Here is a 21951-nt window from a genome sequence, read left to right as displayed (position 1 = left end):
CACTCTGTGGTGAAGGAGAAAAGAGCACCACCGGGAGTGGTTTGTTTCCTGGGAGATATCAGTCTTCTTGGCATTATCGTGATGATAGTTCTTTCCGTTGAAATGATGGGCTTTCTTAAGGGATACACAGCTCACTCTTGACCACTCAAGGAAATCATAGATCAGACAGTGGACAGAAGGCAACCCAACTACAGATGCCAATAGTGAAGAAAGGAGCTATAGGGACCAGAATAAGAATAAAAGAGGAGACAGGACTAGCGGAAATGGGGAGGAAGGCACTGAGTGTGAGCAGGACTGGACACCACAGCACCAGTGCCTGCAGCATATACAGTAGAGAAAGAAAAGATGCAGCAGGAGGCATTTAGGGGGGAGGACAGGGGGAGGGGTGGGGGTGGGGAGAGGGAGAGGGAGAGAGAGAGAGAGAAAGAAGAGAAGAGTATACAAACAGAAAGTAAGGTATGAGCAGGGAAATACAGATTTGCGGACATGAAGACTTGCAGCCAAGGCCATGGTTAGCCCTCGTGACGGTGGCACAGTACACCCCACATCACCACAGTTCAGAAAGAGAGGGCGGGTCTGGTGGTAGAGGGGTTCACAAGGAGAACTCACATCCGTTACACAAGGAGAAAACCAACAGGGAGACAAATCAAGACCACGAGCTCTGGGGAGAAAGGGCAATATTAGTCACCCATAATCTGTACTTTGTTCTACTGCCATATTCTGAGCATTAAGTTACTATCACGATGTCACTCGCTTTGAAAGAACCAACAAACAAACGTATGACAGAGTGTTGTCAGTATCACAAATAACTGCGTTTGTGAAACTTAACAACCAAGTGGTAAATGAACTGGGCTCAGGCAGGGACAGGTGAACCAGGCTGTGTCTAGGCATGCTGATCCATAGGTAGAATGGGTCAGGATGGTGCCACATCCATGGCCAAACTTAAATATAATACACACACATAGTTTTCATAAAAGCAAATTCCTCCATAATGAATAAGTTTCACTTTCAACTTGATCTTCTACTCTACTTCTCCAGGTAATTTCCTACCTGGGTACCTGATAGATGATAGGGGTGAGAATATAATTCCTATGCATGATAACTATCATGCCACCTAAGAATGTTTATCCTATGTTTTCCTTCATGGTCACGTAGCAAAGCATTTGATTCCTCCAAAATGCTTCTGGACTATGCAGAATTTAAATATGGGGAGTTTGCTCTATTTGTACATCAAGGCATTCTCTCTCCAACTATCAATTATATCCTAGTGGCTCTAGGCCAGGGTTTCCTATTGGGTTCTAGAAGCACAATTTAGTCTCTCTTTTTCAAAACAACAAGAAAACAACACCTTGAATAAGCTGAAGACCATAGTTCTGAATTTCTACTACCTTCCTTGTGGAGTTGTTGCGGGCAGAACCAAAAGGTAGAGAAGGAACAAGTGCTCATACACCACCCAAATACATCTGGGAAGTTGATAAAAGGTTGGACGACATGGAAGAGTCCTCCCCACTCACCTGCATCACTTTGCCTAAGTGTCCCTTTCCATCGCTCTTGCGAGTGAATGAGGAAACTCTGACCTAAAGCCAGGAGTTGAGACAAAATAAGCAAGGCCATGGCAGAACCGCCATCGGCACCCTTTATTATTACTGCCTGAAGTCCCAACCAGCACCTCTCCGAGCAGGGCACAGGAGGGCCTGTGCTGGGCATCAGCCTGTTTCATTTTCTCACTGGCCAGTCCTGTGGTCAATCACAATGTGCCTTCTCCGGAAACCAACCTGACATTCTCCCTCGTGGGATCTCCAACCCTGCAACACTGAGTTTTCCAGAGGATGAGTTAATGTGAAAAGACTGGGGCGGGCATGCATATGGCTCCTGACCAAGACAGGGAGAGGGGTGCTGCCTGATCCAGTGTTGCCTGAGGACCCTGCGCCCTTAGGCCTAAAACAAATGAACTAGGAAGGCTCTGGACTTGTAGTGATTTCTGAAGACATATAACATTTAAGTAGATTTGGGGTGCTTTATGGATCCTGGAGTTGGAATATGTCCTTCTTTGCTATAATTTTTTACAGTTTCAGTAAGAAAGAAAAATTATCAGGGTGTGGGACTTTTCTGGGTATAATATCCACAGCTCTGCTAAAAAGGCCAGATAGCCTGTGATCAGTCCTTTAGTCCCAGAAGAACCGTTGTTGAACAACCCACTTGAAATGTCCCACTGTGCTAAGTTCCCCATTCAGCAACTGGCATAGACATGGATTCCCTTCTTCAGAACAACTCGAAGCCACCACGAGTTCCATGGAGCCATGGGTCCTGGTGACCGACTGGCTACCTAAAGCTGGGGAGAGAGCTTGTCACTGGAAGTCGGGCACTGAGGCAGAGGCCAGCGGAAAGGGAGGATACTGGCCCTTAGACAATGATCACCACCTCCATCTGACTCCCACCCTCACACAGCTTGCAGCTCATGGCTTTTCTCAAGCACAGACAGGGCATTCTGAAGGCAAATGACCTCCCTGGGTGGCAGGAAAGAGAAGATCCTAACACTCTGCTGAATCAAAGAAAAAAAAGGGGGGGGCCTCCTTTGTTTCAGACAAGTTGGACAATGTTTACGTCGTGTCCAGAGCACTCCAAACTTTCCTAAAGTTTTGATGGAAAGGTCTCTAAGGGCTGAAACGGTAGGGAGCAAACACCCCTGGTGGAGAATGGCCTGCATCATTGTGAAAATATGTCATTATTTCATGGAACAAGGTCTTGTCTGCAGTTTACCAGCAGGGCCTGAAAGATGTCACATTTTCTCAGTAAGAGATCACTAAGTTAAAGTTGTATGTGTGTGTGTTTAATTTCTATGGGTTCAATATTTTCCTTCTGAACAGTCTCAAGGTGAAGCAAGAGATTTAAAATAGTGCATAATATATTCTTAGTGTTGGTTAAGACGTTAGTCACATAATATTCTTGGATTTGTACTTCCAGAGCATCTTCCACCCAAGAATTTCCATATCCTTTCCAAAGCTAATATTTTTCTGATGAGTTCAAATAAAATGGAAAAGTCCAAAGATATTAAGTCTGTGCCCTTTAAAAACTCCTTTCCAACTCTAACTTTCTTTCATAGATAGCTGTTGGACAAGTCACTTTCCCTCTCTGAATCCAGCCTCATCATTCGCGAAAATGGGAGGTCAGATACCTTCTAGCTTTTTTTCCCCCACAAGATATTTTATTTTTATTTTTTAAATATATTTGTATTGATTTCAGAGAGGAAGGGAGAGGGGGAGATAGAAACATCAATGATGAGAGAGAATCATTGTCTGACTGCCTCCTGCACGCCCAACACTGCAGATCAAGCCAGCAATCCCAGCAAGTGCCCTGACTGGGAATCAAACCATGACCTCCTGGTTCATAGGTTGATGCTCAACCACTGAGCCATTCCGGCCAGGCACCTTCCAGCTTTAACAGTCTAATTTTGTTGGAAAATATGTGGCACAGCTAATACACCATTCTTCTTCAAAAGAGGCCTAAGCTGTTTAATTACAGCAGATCTTGGCATTTGCATATTTGACATCTGTGGTTTTGACTACTCCCAGAGACCCCAAACGTCCATGAACTTCAGTAATCTGTTATGTTGCAGCGGCGTGCCATGAGCCTGGGCTAGTCACGTGTTTAGTGAGTGAGATTAACGTGCTGGCAGAACCCACAACCTTGTGAGGTTTTGCTATTGTCAGCTCAAAGGCCACAATTCTCATCATGTACAGCAGTGGTAGTCAAAAAGGTAGGGATTCTTCTCAATAGTATCCCTCTCAAATGTCAAGAGTTTATTGTAATGTGGGTTTAAAGTAATCATGTTCCCACCCCCATGTCACCTACTTCATTACTATCCCTATGGTTACTCTGAAAACGTTAGTGGTGTCATGCATACAACAAGGGTATTTTATTCCTCTTTTATTGAACTTATCTCACGCATATGCCTCTCCCAACCTGTCTGAATACCTGTATCCTCTCCACCTGAGAGGAAGATCCTTGCGAGCTGAGATGCCAGCTTGTCTTTATTATCTCCGGAGTCCCTAGCAATGTACCTGGCACACGGCAGAATTTAATGAACATCTATTGCATGTCTGAGCACCTTCTACGAGCAAGCGTTGTGCATTTTCTTCGTATTTGAATGTAGTACTTATCACACACCTGCAGGTTAGATACCATGATTCCTATCATCCCAACAAACTATCTGGGACTCAGACAGGTGAAGAGACGTGTTCAAAGTTACACAGCTGGTGATTGATGGATTCCCACTGTCTGTCAAGCTCCAAAGTTCATGTTTTTCCATCTCACCGTCTTTGAAGAAGGAAAGCATAAAGCCAAATAAGTGAACTCACAGATCCAATGTTATTGATAGAGCACAAGCCCAGCTTTACCTGAATAGATTTAGAGGAGTGTGGTGGGGGCAAAACTGACAATGCTACCGGGCTGACAGAGCTACATAAAGAGGGAAGGATGAGAAAGTGCCACTGTTGCAGGCATTGCACAGCTTCTGTCTAAGTACCCTGAGGGTTTCAACTCTAAGTTGGGGCCAATGGCATCAGGAGGTTTTAGAAATGCAGCATCTCGAGCCCTACTCTAGACATTTTGAAACTGAATCTGCATTTTAGCAAGATCTGTGGGTGGTTCATCAGCACATTAAAATCCAAGGAACACCACTCTCAAGATATTCTATGGTCCTTTCTGGCTCTAATACTTTAATATTTTAAGAGTTTAGACTAGGAATCTTCATGACAGCCCCAAACTAGCATGCTTATTAATGTGGGTCACACAGAGATACAAGCAACCTATCACCTCCACGGTGTCTTCTGAAGAATACTGTTCATTCATCAATATTACTATCAATGGCCTCATTCACTGATCACGTACCATGTACAGGAACAGTGCATACAATATCTTGAATCATCGTAACAGTCCTGCAAGAAACATTACTACCCCCTTATTACCAATGACAAAATAATCTCATAAATTAATAAAATTCCCCAAAACTAGGTGGTTAAATCTATAGTTGAGACAACACCCTAACCCAGAGTATTTAGAGTCCATGGTTTTTCTGCTACATTAAATTGCCTCCAGTAAAATTTAAAGTATCAAGCAGAGAGGTGCAATGTGAGGAGAGACTAGCAGGTTGTGGACTCCGTCTTCTGCAATGAAGAAGACCAAAGGGGTAGTCTAAGTCTACTAAGGTCTAAAAAATAATGCACAGGAATAGATGGGAACATAGACTTGTTCACCAAATCCTAGAATACCTGGACCAGAATCTCAAATGTGTGGAGGTTGAGATACATTTAGCACCAATGTCACCTAGAAGTGATCATCCATGAAGCATAGTTACATTCAAGCTGAAAACACAGATAGCAACGTTTAGCCTATTCAGAGATCCTTAGGTGCACAGTTGATTATTAATGGGACAAAGGAATTTGGAGCCAAGCCTCTGCTCTCTCAAAAACTATCCTTCAGTGCCACTGGTGGATAGGTACTGAACTAAAGGAACCATAAGTCTGTCAAATTATGGCCAATGCTGTGGTCTTGATGTGATTTAATGCCTGACAGTAACCTCTTATATACTGACATTGCCATAAACGTGTATGAAATCTCACGGAGTTGTCTTCCCAGCGAGGGCCTGTCCTTCATTTGTATGTATAAACACTCTCCCCAGAGCACATATAAATGGATCGCATTCTCCGGATGGCACATGTTTTTACTTACGCTAACAAATGACTATCCTTCCCAGCAAAATGACTAAATAGAGCACTAATAAATCAATTTGTCAGTGGCTGTTTCACTTCAGGAAACAATCTCCCCTGTCCCATCCTTGGCTGGTGCAGATATGACCTACATTGAGTGGCCTATGTCAATGGTACAGAAAATCCTAGAGCTGGGAGGCCCTGCAAAAAGATCTGACCCTGCCACCCTGCAAGAAAAGTGTTGTTATTCCCACTTTACAGATGAAACTATTTAGTTCTAGAGCTAAGACTAAACAACCTGCCCAAAGTCACATTAGTGGGAAGAATTTGAAAGGACAAGAGCAGAGTCTCCTGAATGACACTCAGCTCTGTTGTCAGCAGAACCCAACCTCTTTTAAGCTCTGTCCCAAGGCTGGACCTGGGGAGAAGCTCGTCTATGGCATCTCTCCTTCGGATCTATGGACCCCCTTTTCCATGAGTTCCTCTGGAAGTTTATGTTTTCATCTCCCACTGAAAATGTTTTCAGCAGGTTCTTGGAGCAGTTTGATATCCCTCTCCCCTCTCCCCCCACCCCCCCCGCCCCGCTTCTATATTCCCCCTTTGTTCTTCACACCTTCTCCTGCCACTGCTAATCGTTTGTGGACACCACAGGAATTCGGAGACAAGGTTCTCCTTTCTCATCCCCATCCTTCTTGGCCCCCCTGGAAAGTCTACCCTCCCAAAAGCTGCAAATCCTGGGGAAAGTCATTCTGTGTTCTTCTTCACAGCCATCTATCTGAAAGAGGACAGAGGACCCAGCATAAGAAAGTTCAATGGGGAGAGTTACAGAGGCAATAGAAGTGTAATACCCACTGTGTGAGAAGGACTAAATGGGGCCATAACCTGGAAACTATTTCAGGAGAATTCCAGGCTGTGAAAAGAGATGACCACACAGAAGATGTGTTTTCTCCAACAATTCTTAAAAGGCTTCTCCTTCACTGCTTAGACAGAATTTGGAGCTTAGATCTGTGACTAAAGACAGTGGCTGCTGCCCTGGAAGCTCTGCTCCTCCAACATACATCCAGTACCAAGCCATACTGACTCATCTCACCTAGACTAGGCAAGCCTCATAGAAGAGCCTACAAGCATTTAAACAGATTGCCAAGTTTCAATCAACTTTGCAATTTCCAAATTGAAGGAGAGGCACCTGAAATCTGGTTGTACAATACAACTACAATATGGCACTGGGGAAAAAAACAAAACACCCAATGCCACTTGCTTTCTTGAGGATGTCCTGATTGGGCTATCACTGTCTCAGAGTGGAAAGGATTGGCTTCAAAGCTCATAGAAGCTCTTGGCACAAGGAGAGGAGGAAGGAGACACCCGAGTAGTCTCCTAGCTCTCGCTTAATCACAAGAATTCTCCAAAACCTGATATCAGAACTTCTGTCACCCCACACCTCCACCAGCCATCATGCTGTGTTTCAGTAGACAAAATCTGTGTCCTTAGATCCTGCCTCAGGATTCCTTGCCTAGAATTATTTTAAAGTGAGAAAACTGAAGGAGAGTTTGGAAGCAGAAACTGCCAGTAGTGTCTGCTGATCCTGCATACCTGTGATGGAACCAAAGTTTGATGTTAACACAAATCCAAGAAAAATTTTAAAAAGTGATGCAGAAGGATAGAAGGATATGGCAAGGGATAGCAGGGGATAGAATACTGAAAGTTACTTACACAGTTTCATTATTCTTGAACTCCAACTCCCCATATATGTCTTCAAAATCTTCACCACCTCCCCTGGCTGTCCCTTCCACTGTCCTAAAGGGAACGATGACTGTGCCCTTGGCACCAGATGTCCGCAGAACCTTGACCTCCATGACACCAATACTCTCACTGATACGAATAGTGTCACATTCAAAAGTGAAGATGCCTGCATGGTCATCATCCAAGATAGTAACTTTGGCCACACAAGGGGACACCAGGACAGCCCTGGAAGGCAAGGGAACACTATTCTGTATTGTTGGAGCCATCCCTTCCTCTGGCTGCTCATTCTCTATGCGGACATTGCTCAACCTCACAAAGAAGTATTCGTCCTCCTCAAAAATGTCATCATCAATGATGCCCACAGAGAACTCCTTCTGGGTCTCTCCTGGCTTCAGAACCAGGGTGCCCTCTGTGAACTCATAGTCAGCCCCTGCATTGGCAGAACCATCCTCTGTTTTGTAGTCCACATACATGGTTTTGGATGTGTCCCCCCCTTTCCTCACCACTGTCAGGAGTATAGCCCCACAGTTCTCCAGGCACTGGTAAGAGCATGGGTCAAAGAAGACCTTGGAGACAAAGTCCTCAGGCTGATCAGCGTGCACCTCACTAATAGAAGCGGATTTCTTGGCTTGTTCTGCAGCATGTTTCCTCAGGATATTGCCTGCACCAATCATCATACGGATGGCTTGAATCCGGTAGAAGGCGCGGCTCTTCTGTTGATGGGAAAGAGCATAGTAATTGGCCATCTCTACCAGCTGATCTAACTCCTTCTCTGGATGTTTTTGCTTCAGATCCTTGAGAATCCGGATCATCTCCCTGCGGGACTCATCCACTTCCTTCCCTTCTGGTGGCACCAGATTCCCATCTAGAAAGTGGGAATTCATCATTTTCCCATCCATCTCAATGCTCTTGGAGTGGCCACCCGCTGTCTCTATGATAATTCCTCGGTGTTTATCTGTGCGGTACTTTTTGTGCATGTATTTGTAGAAGAGCAGTCTCTTATCTGCCATCCAGGCTAGAAGGACACACACTGGGAAAAAAAAGAGAGTGAGGAGGCCTTCCCACACCTGGACCACACCAGGAGAGAAGACTGCCAGGATCATATAGAGCCAGATATAGGCAAAGATGCTCCAAGCAGCAGTGACAAAGAACACTCGCAGGTGCTTGATCTTACGAGTCTCTCCATCGGGGACCACATACACACAGATGGCAATGATGATGAACATGTTGAAGGATGCACTGCCCACGATGGTAGAAGGTCCCAGATCACCAGCAATGAACCCGTGACCACACACCTCAATTAAAGAGAGGAGGATCTCAGGAGCAGAGGAACCCAGAGCCATAAGGGTCAGGTTGGAGACAGTTTCATTCCATACCCGAATCATTGTTGTGCTGGTCTCTCCATTGGGCTTTTTGACAGTCACCTCTTTCTCTTGAGAAGTAATGACTTCAATAGATGCCATGAAGCGGTCAGCGATGATGGATACCCCAAGGAACATGTATATCAGAGCCACAAAATAGACAATGACCCTGGCAATCTTATCCCCAAGGGAAGGGTTCTCCGGGTACCAGATTGGTAAGATGACACCCTCCTTGCAGTCTGATGACTCCCGACAGGACTCATTGTTCTGCCCTGTGCTGGGCACATCCCCTGAGCCACCAGTCTCTGCCCGAAGACCATTCAGGAAGAGCACAAAAGTTATCAGCCCAAAATGGAGGAAGGCAGAGGTGAGAGGCTGCAACCTTAACCACGCCATACATGAGACTTAGCCACTGGCTTCCACTGCAGCACCAACGGTCCTCCTGACAGGCCAGAGACCTAGAAAAGACCAGAGAGGTAGGAAAAGGCATGAGGAAAAGGGAGACGGCAATGGCAGATTCCCACCAATAGAAACTGGTATTTCATCCTGAATAACATATTGCACTAACATATGGGGCAGTCTCTCACTTGGAAAAATACATATCAGTGGGAGACACAAATAGCTGCTTTGTCCTCAGGACCATCTGGTGGAGACTCAGTTGTAGAATGCTTAAAATAGCTGGGAATACTGGTAATGGAAACATAAGTGATGCCATCTTGTCCTGTCTCCCAACCCTACTGTTATCAGTGAGAGTTCTCAAGAATCAACCTAAGCCCAGCTGGTGTTGCTCAGTGGTTGAGAGTCAACCTATGAATCAGGAGTTCACAGTTCGATTCCCAGGGCACATGCCCAAGTTTCAGGCTTGATCCTCAGTAGGAGGCATGCAGGAGGCAGCCGATTAATGATTCTCTCTCATCATTGAAGCTTCTATCTCTCTCTCCCTCTCCTTTCCTCCCTTAAATCAATAAAAACATTTTTTTTAAAAAGAATCAACTTAAAATAGGCCAAAGATGACCTAAATTTTCATCCCCACTTATACTATTTCTAGGGTTTTCAGTCTTCTTTACCTCAATGTCATCATACTCAAGAATCTTGCATAACATAGGTTTGCAAGAACACATATTGACTTGAACTTATCATGAGCTAACCTCCAAAACAGAACACCTTGTCTATGTGCAATTGAGCCCTCAATGCACAACTTCTGCAGGCAAGCTGTAATTCTGAGATTGCTTGGAAAATCAAGAGAGTTGATTCTGTAGTGAGTGCTACCTGCAATGTAGCTAAACCAAGGCCCTGTAAGTTCTGCCCAAGACCCAGTCCACAGCAGCCCTTAGCCCTCCAGCAAAACATGCTTATGAAACAGTTTTGGTTTCCAGTTACAGGAAGATGAAGATCAGTCAGCCACTCAAATTCCAAACCAAACCCCGAAAAAGCCACGTGGTAGAAATCACTATTAATAAAACACGCAAGTGGCTCTCAAATAACTGTTATTAACTGGAGACAAGATTTCGGGGTGAAATGCAGCCTCATCTGCTGGCCTCGAGCTATTAAAAGGCGAATTCAGAAGAATGGAAAGAAACTCCACTGAAACTAAGACTCATCTTTCCACTCATTGCCTCATTCAGGTAGAATGAGAATGCAAATAACCATGCAATAGCTTTAAAAAAAATTGCCAATTTTTCCACTTCTGCTACAACCATGTGGGGAACTTCTAGTAATAAAGAAATGCTCATTTGCATACAGACCTGCTCCTCCTCCTCTGCTGTTTCCCATCTCAGAAAATAGCACCTCCATCCACCCAGTTACTCCTGCTAGTCTGCAAGCCTTCCTCTCTGACCTGTCCCTTATCCAATCCAGCACGAAGTCCTATCAATTCTTCCTTGACCTCTATTACCACCGTCACAGCCCAAGACACCATTACTCCTCACCTGATGAATCTATGCAGCAACTACCAAACTGAATTCACCACTCCAACTCTTGCCATTCTCTAGTCCATTTCCTTATATAGCCACAGTAATCTGTTTTAAAAAAGCAAAAACAAAACAAAAAACTTACACTATCACTTCCTTCTTTCCCCCCTTTATCTCCTGCCACTCTTCCTCTTACTGCACTTCAGCAACAATGAACTTCCTATCAGGTTATTTTCCACCTCAGGACCTTTGCACATGACATCATCCATGCATTCCTGACATGACTGTTTCTTCTTTGCATCCCCATTCTTAACAATCCGGATCATAGCTTAATTTGCCTTCTCAAGAAAACTTTCCCTCGCCCCCAAAATGGTCAACTCCCTCTGTTGTGTTCTCTCATCACATTCTTTACTTTTCTTTCACAGCATTTATAAAGCTTTGAAGTTACCTGTATTTTGTGTGAGGTTATATGATTAATGTCTAACTCACCTACTAAACTATGAATGACACAAAGGCAAGGACTATGTCTATTCTGTTTATCATGGTATCCTAATAGTGAGATAGTAGGGTGTTCAGTAAATGTATGTTTTTGGAATAAATCTATGTAGTCACTAAGGAAGCTTACTCAGGGCTATAATTGAATTGTGTCTATCCCCTCCACCCCCCACACATTCATGTGTTGAAGCCTTAAGCCCCAATGTGAATGTACAGTGAGATAGGTCTTTTAAGAGGTAATTAAGGCCCTAACTGGTTTGGCTCAATGGATAGAGCATAGGTCTGCGGACTGAAGGGTCCCAGGTTCGATTCCGGTCAAGGGCATGTACCTTGGTTGCGTGCACATCCCCAGTGGGGAGTGTGCAGGAGGCAGCTGATCGATGTTTCTAACTCCCTATCCCTCTCCCTTCCTCCCTATAAAAAGTCAATAAAATATATTTTTTTAAAAAAGAGGTAATTAAGGTATAATGAGGTCACAGGGTAGGGTCCTACTCTGATAAGATTGGTGACCAAAAAAAAGGGGGAGGGAGGGAGGGAGAGAGAGAGAGAGAGAGAGAGAGAGTGAGATATCTACCATGTGAAGACACAGCAAGTGGCCATCTGCAAGCCAGGAAGATGGCTCTTGCCAGAAACGGAATTGGCCAACACCTTGATCTTAGACTCCCAGCCTCCAGAACTGTGAGAAAATTAACTTCTGTTGTTTAAGTCACCCGGGCTATGGTATTTTGTTATGGCAGCCTGAGCAGACTAACCCCACTCCAACATTGGCCTTTTTTAAAACCATTTTATGATCTGAATATAGCCATTTGTTTTAGAAACAGAATATACAAATACCATAGACAAATTCTCACTCGATTTTAGAGGTTATATAGGACCTCTTTAAACTCCCAAGGTTTGTACACAAAGAGAAGTTCTCTTAGGACACAGTACGCCTTGGTGCATGCTGTAATCTTGAAGGCCTTCCTCCCAAAGGGCTCTGTGGATTAACTTGGTTTCCTATTCCCCAGAATGGCAGCCAAGTGCTGAGGCCTACATTCCCCATTAGTCCAGGTACTGGGGGTCATCAGAGCAGGTGTTTGGGGCTTTGACCTCACTCTGAAGAGAAAAGGTTACAAGAATGACTGTGGAAGAGCAGAGTGGTTGAAGGTGTTCAGCATCCATATTCAAAAGACTGAAAAAGCTCTCATAATCTGTGATGTACACAGAGACCCCTTCACAGGTTTAACAATCACCCACCCTAGAGAAATATGGGTAGAGACAGATCTTGGCACCCTGCCTTGACCTCTGAAAACCCCACACCTCTGATAAGCCCCATGCAGGAGGAGACAGAAGGTGGGCACAGCTGGAGCAGCTCTTTGATCAAGAGCCAACGAGGTGACAGGAGGTGGCAGCTGTGTAGACCAGCCAACCCCAAGAAGGCAGGCTATCCACAGGTTAGGGAAGAAAGCTGGCCTGCAGTCAAAGGACACGGAACATTGAGGTAGTGGAGTTATCCAGATTAACAGGGACAAGGACTCCTGCTTCTCTTACCCTGCAGGAGAATCAAGGAGGATCTCCTCAGTCTTACCGACACCTGTGGCAACAGGTTTCTATGGGAAATGAGCTATCACGTGGTCAGAATCAGAGGCCCGTTTAGAAAGACTTTTCCCTATGAAAACAGATGAGCTGAAGGAAAGGATGAAAGAATACAAGGCAAGAAGGAGGCTAGTAAACGCCTGCACCAAATTTTTGGAATTGAAGGTAGAAAATGACCTGTGAATTCCCAGTTGTTCTTTCCAGCCCTGCCAGGAAATGGTTTTTGCCTGAGGTTTTGCCAATAGGAGAGGGGCACCTCTGATGAAGCCAATGGTCATTTTTGTGTGCTTCAGACACCAATTGAGAAAGACCCCAAAATCCTGGGAGTCCACCCGAGTCCTTAGAAACCCAAATGTTTCTAGAAGGCTCTTCATCACCCCTACGGCATACTCAGGAATAGGACTCAGCTAGAGATCCCTGAGAACCACCCCAAATGATGAAGATATTAATAATAGCAAATAACACTTAAAACTGCCTATTGTGGGATAATGCTAAGTACTTCCTCCGTTCATCTTCATAACAATCCCGTGATGTTAGTACTATTTCTATCCCACTTTAGTTTCAGGAAACTGAGATTTAGTTAAGTCATTTCCTCCAAGTATAAAGCAAGGAAGGGAGAGTCAGAACTCCCACAGAGATGACATGAAATGGTCTGGTTTTCACCACTCTATTTACTAAGATGTCTCACTTTGTTAGAAAATGTCCATGACCCCCAATCAGCTTCCAGTCCCCTGTGGACTTAGGAGCAATATGACTGCCCCACACACCCTAACAGGAGAGACTAGCCATTTGGTACACTGGCCTAGTCCCCAGGCTTGCTGCGGCTGTCCTAGTTGTCCAATGCAGTCTCTCGCCCAAATATCCTTCCATCAGTTCATGTTGACAAAAATGAACAAAAGCAGGTGATTTGCCAGGCCTGATACTAGAGGCTGGTGGGAAAAATGAAAAATAAGATCCCAGGTTTGCCCTCCAGGGTACTATCCAGCAGGGATGGAGAGCTGCACAAACCGGCACTTTTACTATAATAAGTGAAGGCAATGCTGTGAGAACATGAGGAGGGCACGGAGCCAGCCTGGGGAGTTAGGGAGGCATGCTGAAGGAGGTGATCCCTGAAATGAGTCTTCAAGCATAAGTGAGCTTCAGTCAAACAAAACAAAACAAAAAAGTGGGAAGGGTATTCGAGTCAAAGAGAACAGCCTAAGCAAAGACACGAAGACATGGGGAAGCCTGCTGTGTACGTGGGATTACAAGGAGTCCTGTGGGAAGCGGGAGGGGCAGAAGATGAGTGTTCAGAAGACTGGACATGCAGGGAGGGCTCAATTTATGGCGTTGTATATGTCAGGCTGAGAAGATGGGATTGTATCCTAAGGGCAGGGAAAAGCCAATGACAGGATTTTAAACAGGAGAATGACATGGTCTGATTTGTAGTTCAGAAAAAACCAATTCAGCTAAAGGGTTTAGGCATGGCTGTAAGAGGGACAAGACCAGAGCAGAAAGATCAGTTAGAAATCCTTTGGAAACAGAACAGATACAGATGAAGAGGGCGGGCCTAGTGTATGTACAGTCTGCAGATGATGACCCTCTGTCCCCACGTCACATTCCTCTTCCTCAGCTGAATGGAGGCCCCGGCTCAGCCCACAGCCTCTCATCTCTTTCCTGGATTATTTTCCTAACACCCCCTGGGGCCATCTGCAAGGTGTCTGTGTCCTCAGCAGTGGCTCTTGACATCTTTTAATATCACTGGCAAATTTAATTAAAGTCACTGTTCCTCTGCTCTTCCAGATCATTAATAAAACAGTGCCACCAGGCCAGACTGAGCAAATTCTCCCTCTGCTACGCCCTCCACTTTCTCCAATGGGAACACTGCTCCGAGCCTGTCACCAGCCTGTGTAGAGTCGTCCTGCTCTGCTTCTAAATCTGGGCCCCTACACAGGCATCACAGCCAATTTACATTAAAATTTCAGGTGCAGCCAGGCTGCACTGGATCCAATGTGTCACTCGAGTCCAAGAGCACTGCATCTTCGGCACTTCCTCTGCCTGCAGGACATGGGGGTCAGTGCAGAGCCCTCTCTCTCTGTGGCATGCTCCCCGACCCCCACCAGAAACACAGGAACTAAGTCCCCTGCACTTCCAAGAGTCTGCTTAGGCGGTTTGATTGTCACCACTGGAACTTGCATCCAAGGAGGAAAACATAACGGTGCTGTTTTTTGTGCATTATCTCTTTGAATCTTTATAGTAAAGGAAGTACTATTATCATCATGCCTATTTTACACGCAAGCAAATATGAGCTCATAAAGATTGATTTGCCCAAGATCACAGTTATTAAGTAGAAAAATAAGCATTTGATTCTGGAAGCCTGACTCCAGAACACGCGGTGTTAACCACTGTGCTGGGTATGTACTTTGGGTTTGAGTACCCCCTTTGAGCAAGGCCCTGGAGAGGGCAGAGAGAGTGTTTCTGGATGTGGAGGCCTCACCACAAGCGTGGAGGCTCTACATACTCCAGGACGGCCTAGAGCAGTGGTAGAGCCCCAAATCTGAAAGCAGGGGTGCGGGCGGGGAGAACTTTCTTCCCAGCCATGCCTCAGCAAGCTGTGAGACTTTGAAGAGTCTGTGAACCTCTCGGGGCATGAGCTTCCCCATCCAGAAAATTCATGTCGGGTCGGGTGATCTCCACAGTTCCATTAAGACAAAGATGCTTTGATTGCAGGCAGCCTGTCTCTCAAAAGGCAAAGAAGGGATGGGACACAGTGGAGTTGGGCCTGAGTAATGTGAGAGCCAGGCACAGACCTGAGACTCCCCAAGAGACCTCAGTGCCTAAGAGAGTAAGCTAAGGGAGGGTGGTAGGAAAGGGGAGCCCAAAAGAAAGTCAAGGAGAGCCTACATTTGGGATTTACCAAAAGCTCCTTGGATCAAGTCTATTCTTCGAACAACTACTCTTTGAATGCCCATTTGAGGCCAAGCACTGTGCTGGTGATTGGGAGTACAGCCATGGATGAGCTATACCATATCCCCAACCTTAGAGAGTTTGTCTTCTGAGGGACGGAGACAAACAAGTAATTACGGGAGTAATGGATTACAATGATGTCATGGGAAGTGATATCTTTTTCTCATGCTGCTCTGAGCTCTCAGGTTGGTTGCTACACAGCTCCTTCAACCATGTGGTCAGTGGCTGCAATGCAGCATGGCTTCAGGACACAGAATCTTGCCACAGTACATGATACAGTATTTGACTTTTCTTGCTTCTCCGATCTCATGCAACTGTCATATTTTGCCTTCCCCGGAACCCCTCAAACCCTTGTGGCATCCAAACCATATGACAACTTCATGGAACCCTGCTGACATTTTCCCAGGCACTACCACCCCAGTGGAAGCCCCCTGAATGGTCCAGGCACCAGAAGGCCTCCTTCTCCTTGTGTTCTACATGAACCAAGGACTTTTAAAATGACAGCAAAAATCACATCTATTCATTGGGTACCTACTCTATGGCCGGCACTGCGTTAGGCACTTTTATAGCTGTTATTTAATCCCTAAGGACCCCACAATAAGACAGGGAATGTTGTATGTTTTAGAAATGAGGAGTCTTGGGCTCAAAGACAAATAATTCACCAAAGGTCCAATAGCTGAGCAAGGGACACCGCTGGGCTGTGAAACTTGGTATGTCTATTACCAAAGTCTGCTTTTCAACCCCAGGTGGTAAAGGGTCTGGTGGGAGAGAAGGATACGAATCTGGAGCCCTGAGGTCAAGAACCTAGAGTCTCAGAACCTTCTACCTGCCCTGGGAAGCCTTCCCTGACAATGCCCTCTTCCTCCACTTTCCAAATGAGTCATTTACACCCCTGTTCCTCCAGCACTTTGTTCATCACTGAAGCACTTGGCACACTGACCTGAGCTTGCCTGTTTACATGTACATCTTCTACACTCATGTAAATTCCCAGGGGGGGATTTCAACTCAATATAGGGAAGCTTTGTTTATTTATACATTTATTTTGGAGGTAGAAGACAAAAAGTGCTCACACTCAGTGGAAATCTACTGATAGGGCTCAGAGGTTGGACCTGAATTCTGATATCCCCTCTGCCTCTAAAAGTCTAGGATTCAAAGCCTTGTTGATTCTATGATTCTTAGGTTTACTTTTACCAGGCTCTGTGGAAGCCAGAGCATTTTGCCCTCTGCAAGTCCTTAACAGATCTGGGGAGTCACAAACAGTGACTGGGTGGGCCAGAGAAACGGGAAAGGAAGGGCTTTGCCCACTTAAGTTCCACTTCTCCCACTGCTGGATCTACATCTGCGTTCAAGTCATCCCCCAAGGCGGAGGCACTACCAGCAGTAGGGCCACATGCTAGAGAGGTTGTGCTTTAGAATAACTTTGGGGCTCTAAAAAAAGACAGACAGCTGGACCCTACTCCAGACCTAAGTTTCAGACTCTCTGGGAGGAGAACCTAGATATTTAGTTTTTTTAAAAAAAACTAGTTGAGTACACCCAAAGTGGAGAATCCTGGGAGAGAAGACAAGGAACATAACCTGACTATGATACAACATTTGCATCTCAGGGATTCCAACCATTAGGGACTTTCTTTGGACCAGGAAAAGGACTCTCGGTGTATCATGAGCTGACTCACAAATGGGTCCTGCAAAGCCTTTCTAGGCACTGAACAAACATCCCATCCTCCTGCACTCTCACTTTCATACCTTGCCAAGGATAGTCAGCACCAACTCCGTACTCACATAAGTGGATTTTCCCTTTGTCTCTCCCTAAACCTGCGGTCTGCTTGGTTTACACTTTCACTAAAGAAATGTAAAAGACCCAGTGCTCCCTAATCTTCACAGGAATATGATGCTACTCATCCATTTTCAGCAAGACATGTTTCTAGTTGTTTTTTTCTTTCAGGGATGATGGCTTAGATTAACTTGGCCACACTTTCCCTCAGGGCTTCTTTGTTTGCTCATTCATTTTGTTCATTTATTTATTCATGCATGCATTTGCATGAAACCCAGTCTATATGTCACAGGTTGGCTTTCACTAAATTACACTGAAAAAATGTACTCTGATTTGCACTCAACTCATTTTTTTTTGCACATTCAAAAAATTACCATAAAAATTCCTAGAGGGTAGAAATTTTTATCTGTTTGGTATTTCTGTATCCCCAGTGCCTATATCAGTGCCTGGCATATAGTAGGTGTTCAGTATTTATTTATTGAATGAATAGATACATTGATAAAAGTATGCAAAAATAGAAGGCATAACATCCAGTAATTTTTCCCACTCTTGGCAGTGTTCAAATGGAGCATCCCATCTGTCAGGGATGCTATGAGCAAGGTTTTTCAAATTTCAGTAAGATGAAAAAAATATAATTCCCGGTTAGGAACACACTTCACTGGAGAACAGTGACAGAAAACCAAACAATTACAACAAAACAAGGACTAGGTTTGGAAGCATGTGCAATGCGCCAACAAGCTCAGAGGAAGAAAGCTCTGAGGTTGCCTGAGATTGTCAGGGCCAGTCCATGAACCAAGTAACTTTAGACCTCGGATCTGGAGAATGAACAGGAGTGAACTGGGTAGAAGCCAGTGCATCTCACACAACGGTAACAAAGCCCATGATAAAGAGAATGACAGCCTGGACAAGCAGGGTGGCTGAAGGACAAGGCATTTGAAAAAAGCTGCAAAAGTAAGTGAGGACTAGGACAGAAAAGGGCCTTGTACGCCCAGGCAAGGAATTGAGGCATCATCTTGGAGATGATCAGGAACCACTGAACGTTTTTTAATCAGAGGAGGGACAATATCAATGTTTTTCCTTTGGATAGCAGATGTAGAGTGATGACAGCATGGACCTTGAGTAGGTGAAGAAAGCAGGGCAAGTCTTGGAGGCAGGAAGACTAGTTCAGAGTCTCTCACGGCCTTTGAGAGAGACATGATCAGAACCTAAGCAGAGGCAGGGAGTGCAGGCCTGCTGAGGAAGGAGTGGATTTAAGAGCTCTTTCAAAAGTAGAATCAATACATGTTGGAGACCAATTGAAAACAGAAGATGATGGTGAAAGAGGGATGAAGAGGCATAGTAAGGACCAAACTGTATCAGGCACCTTCATCATCGCAATGGGCCTGCAAAGTTCCTCCTGATTCAGGGATCTCCAGGCCCAAAGAAATGCAAGCTGAAGGAATCAACACAAAACCATTGAACTTAGATACATGTTTAGCTTCAGAAATGTCCTGTGACTGTGAGATCAATGAGGCCAGCAAGAGTTCTGGGCACTCCAGGGAGACAGCAGGAAGGCCCTGGACTTCAAGCAAGGCACCTGAGTGCTCTGCAGTCTCATTGCCATAACTATTTGTTGATTTAATAGTCCACACGATGATAAGCTCTGGAGATGCAGTGATGAAGCAGGTCTGGTCTCTGCCGTGGGGAAGTGCAGAGAAAAGTACACAAGATCAGTATCTAAATGTGGGTTCTGGGAGTCATGATCACTGGCTGAGAGCATCATGGAGGCGGATTTCTCATGTCTATTTCAAAGGAGAACACAGTTCCGCAGAGAAGAAAATGAACTCATGGGAGGTACTGCCCCTACGAAATACTGCTACCTAAAAAAAGAAAAAGTATTTTTTAATCCTCACCTGAGGACATGTTATTGATTTGAGAGATAGAGAAAGGGAGAGAGAGAGATCGATGTGAAACAACGATCAGTTGCCTCCTGTAGGCGCCCCAACCGAGGATAGAACCTGAAACCTAGGTATGTGCCCTCACAGGGAATCAAACCCACACCCTTTTGGTGTACAGGATGATGCTCCAACCAACCAAGCCACCTGGACAGAACTAGAAAGTATTTTTAAAAGCTCCAAAATATTGAGATGAACTCAAGTCCTAGAGTGACTACAAGAAAGCCTGATTCTGCCTACAGATTTATTCGTTGAGCACTTGCTATGCGCCCGTCACAGTTGTAGGTTCCTTGAGGATCATTTCTGCCTAGATGTGCTCCCAAATTTCGAGTGCCAAATGTGTAACCCACTCTGTTCTAACTGCCGGAGACTCATATTATACCTCACATCTAGACTAATACAATAGCTGCCCGTCTTGCCCCATCTCTTACAGTCTACTTGCCACAAAACAGCCAAAAATGTCTTTTTAAAATGTAAATCAAATAGATCATGCCATTCTTTGCAACTTCTCCTCCTGCAGAAACTCCCACCCCTTTACTGACTCCTAACCCACAGCCCTTAACTCCTGCCACTCCAATGGAGGTGGAGTTCTCTAAGTTTCTAGAACACGCCAAGCAAGCACCTGCCATAGGGCCTTGGCATTTACTGTTCCCTCTGCTTGGAATACCCTTACCAGAAAGATCGCCGTAGATCACCTTTTAAGTTTCATTCAGGTCTCAGGTACCCCTTTCTCAGAGGCTCCCCTTATCTAAAGGTGATCCTGTCCCTGCTCCCCAACACTGTTAACACTTTTCATTTTCTTTAGAGCAAAGATCACTTGCTGAAATCATCACTGTTTTTACCTGTCCACTGGTTTATCACAGAATATAAACTATGATAGCAGGAAACGTGTCCCTTTTGCTGACCACAATATGAGTGGAGCCCGGCACGGTGAATGTCGGTACTTGTCGAACGGATCAATGTTAAGTCTGCAGGATTAAGTGTGGACAGATGCACCTGTGAGGAGAGACTTCAAACTTGCTGGGAGAGGTCAATGGTGAAAGCCAGACCTCAGACAGCAGGCAGTTTTGTTCATTCAGAAAACCAACAGGACCACATAGTCTGTGGGCGGCAATTGTGAGGCTGTTTCTAAACACAATTCCTTCCTCCACCATAGCCCTCTCATTGGTCCTTATTCTCCACAGTGTGTGGCATAATGACAACCCACATTTACAATGCATCGTTAATTCAATAAATATTAAGCAATGCTATGTGCCAACCATTTACAAAGGCCTTCTCACTCACATGATCTCATTTAATCCTCTTGTAAGGATATTCATACAGATGAAGAAACCGTAGCTCAGTTAATTGCCAAGAGTCTCCATGCCAACAAATAATGGAGCCAGAACCAAACTTTGGTCCACTGGCTGCTAGAGGTCTCCTTCCACCAGGCCTAAAGCAGGGTCATGTCAGCAAGGACCAGGAGCAATCACCCCCTGCCACTACAAGGAAATCAGGTTGGGTCAGGGGAGTGAGGAACCCACAGCAGCCTGAGAGGGCACTGCTCCTGCCCTTGCCTGTTCCCCAGAGGGAAGCACCTGGGCCCTAGCTCTTGGGGTCACCCACACAGAGAGTGCCAACATCCTTCTGCCCTGTTACCCACCCATCAGGGGGAAGCTGGCGATTAGCTGCCTTTATATACCTTTTCCTCAGCTCATTCTCCAGAAGCCTGCTTTATCTTAATGCCTCTTAATTTCTCTTAATTTTTAGGTGTTGAAATACAGAATTAACTGATATCATTGCCTGAATGGAGAACAAATGGATGCTGGCAAGCAGTCAAATTCATCTCTCTGAGACATGGCTAGGGCATTTTCTGGTACAATCAACTATGAGGGTTCTCTGGGCCCCCCTTTCACAAGAGGGGGTAGGAGCAGATGCCTGGGGTTCTCAGCAGATCTACCGCTGACTTTGTTGCTGTGCTCACTCCCCACTCTTCTAATGATTCTCCTGGAAGTTGACGCCCTGATAATTCCTTCCGAGAGGCTGGAAGCACTGGCTCAGGATGACCCTTCCAGCCGGTGGGCCGCGCCCCTGGAAAGCTATTGAGCAGAGTGGTTCCACACTGACCCTCGACAGAGTCTACATGGCTCTAAATGCATCCTTCCTGGATGGAAAAGGAATGGCAGAAGTTCAGGAGTAGAGGCAGAACTGGCTGGAGCCTTTGGGGGCCTAGAGCATCACTAGGCATTCTGGGAATGACCTGGAGTGTTGCAGTGGGAGGTGACTCCACATGGAAGTGCTAACCTAGGGACATCAGGGCACTCAGCCAGCTCTGAGTCCCTCACTGGCCAGATATCCAGACAGTCAAGGTGGCTGGCCATGTTGATCACTAGAGATCTGATGTGACAACAGATAAACTGGGGGCTTCAAATTGCAGGTAGAAGGTACTGTTGGCACTAAAAGTATTCTTAGCAGGAGGCAATCCACAGGGTGTAGAACAAGACTCACAATACAGAACTGTCAGGCCAGGGA

At 45.4% G+C, this 21951-nt stretch overlaps 1 protein-coding gene across 4 annotated transcripts in view; it reads right to left on the bottom strand.

The window, feature by feature from the left end:
* Nucleotides 1–21951, bottom strand: part of SLC8A3 (solute carrier family 8 member A3) — a 123105-nt gene that overhangs the window by 88955 nt on the left and 12199 nt on the right. For all 4 annotated transcript variants that reach the window (XM_070417356.1, XM_070417372.1, XM_070417365.1 and 1 more), the window contains exon 2: nucleotides 7419–9267. In XM_070417356.1, coding sequence (XP_070273457.1) covers nucleotides 7419–9205 — 1787 coding nt within the window. In that variant the 5' untranslated portion in view covers nucleotides 9206–9267. The remainder of the gene's footprint in view (nucleotides 1–7418; nucleotides 9268–21951) is intronic.

Source organism: Myotis yumanensis, unplaced genomic scaffold (genome assembly GCF_028538775.1).
Source record: "Myotis yumanensis isolate MYYU_CA2020_CCGP unplaced genomic scaffold, mMyoYum1.0.hap1 SCAF_1, whole genome shotgun sequence".
NCBI lineage: Eukaryota > Metazoa > Chordata > Mammalia > Chiroptera > Vespertilionidae > Myotis > Myotis yumanensis.
This window is presented reverse-complemented; position numbering and strand designations above follow the sequence as displayed.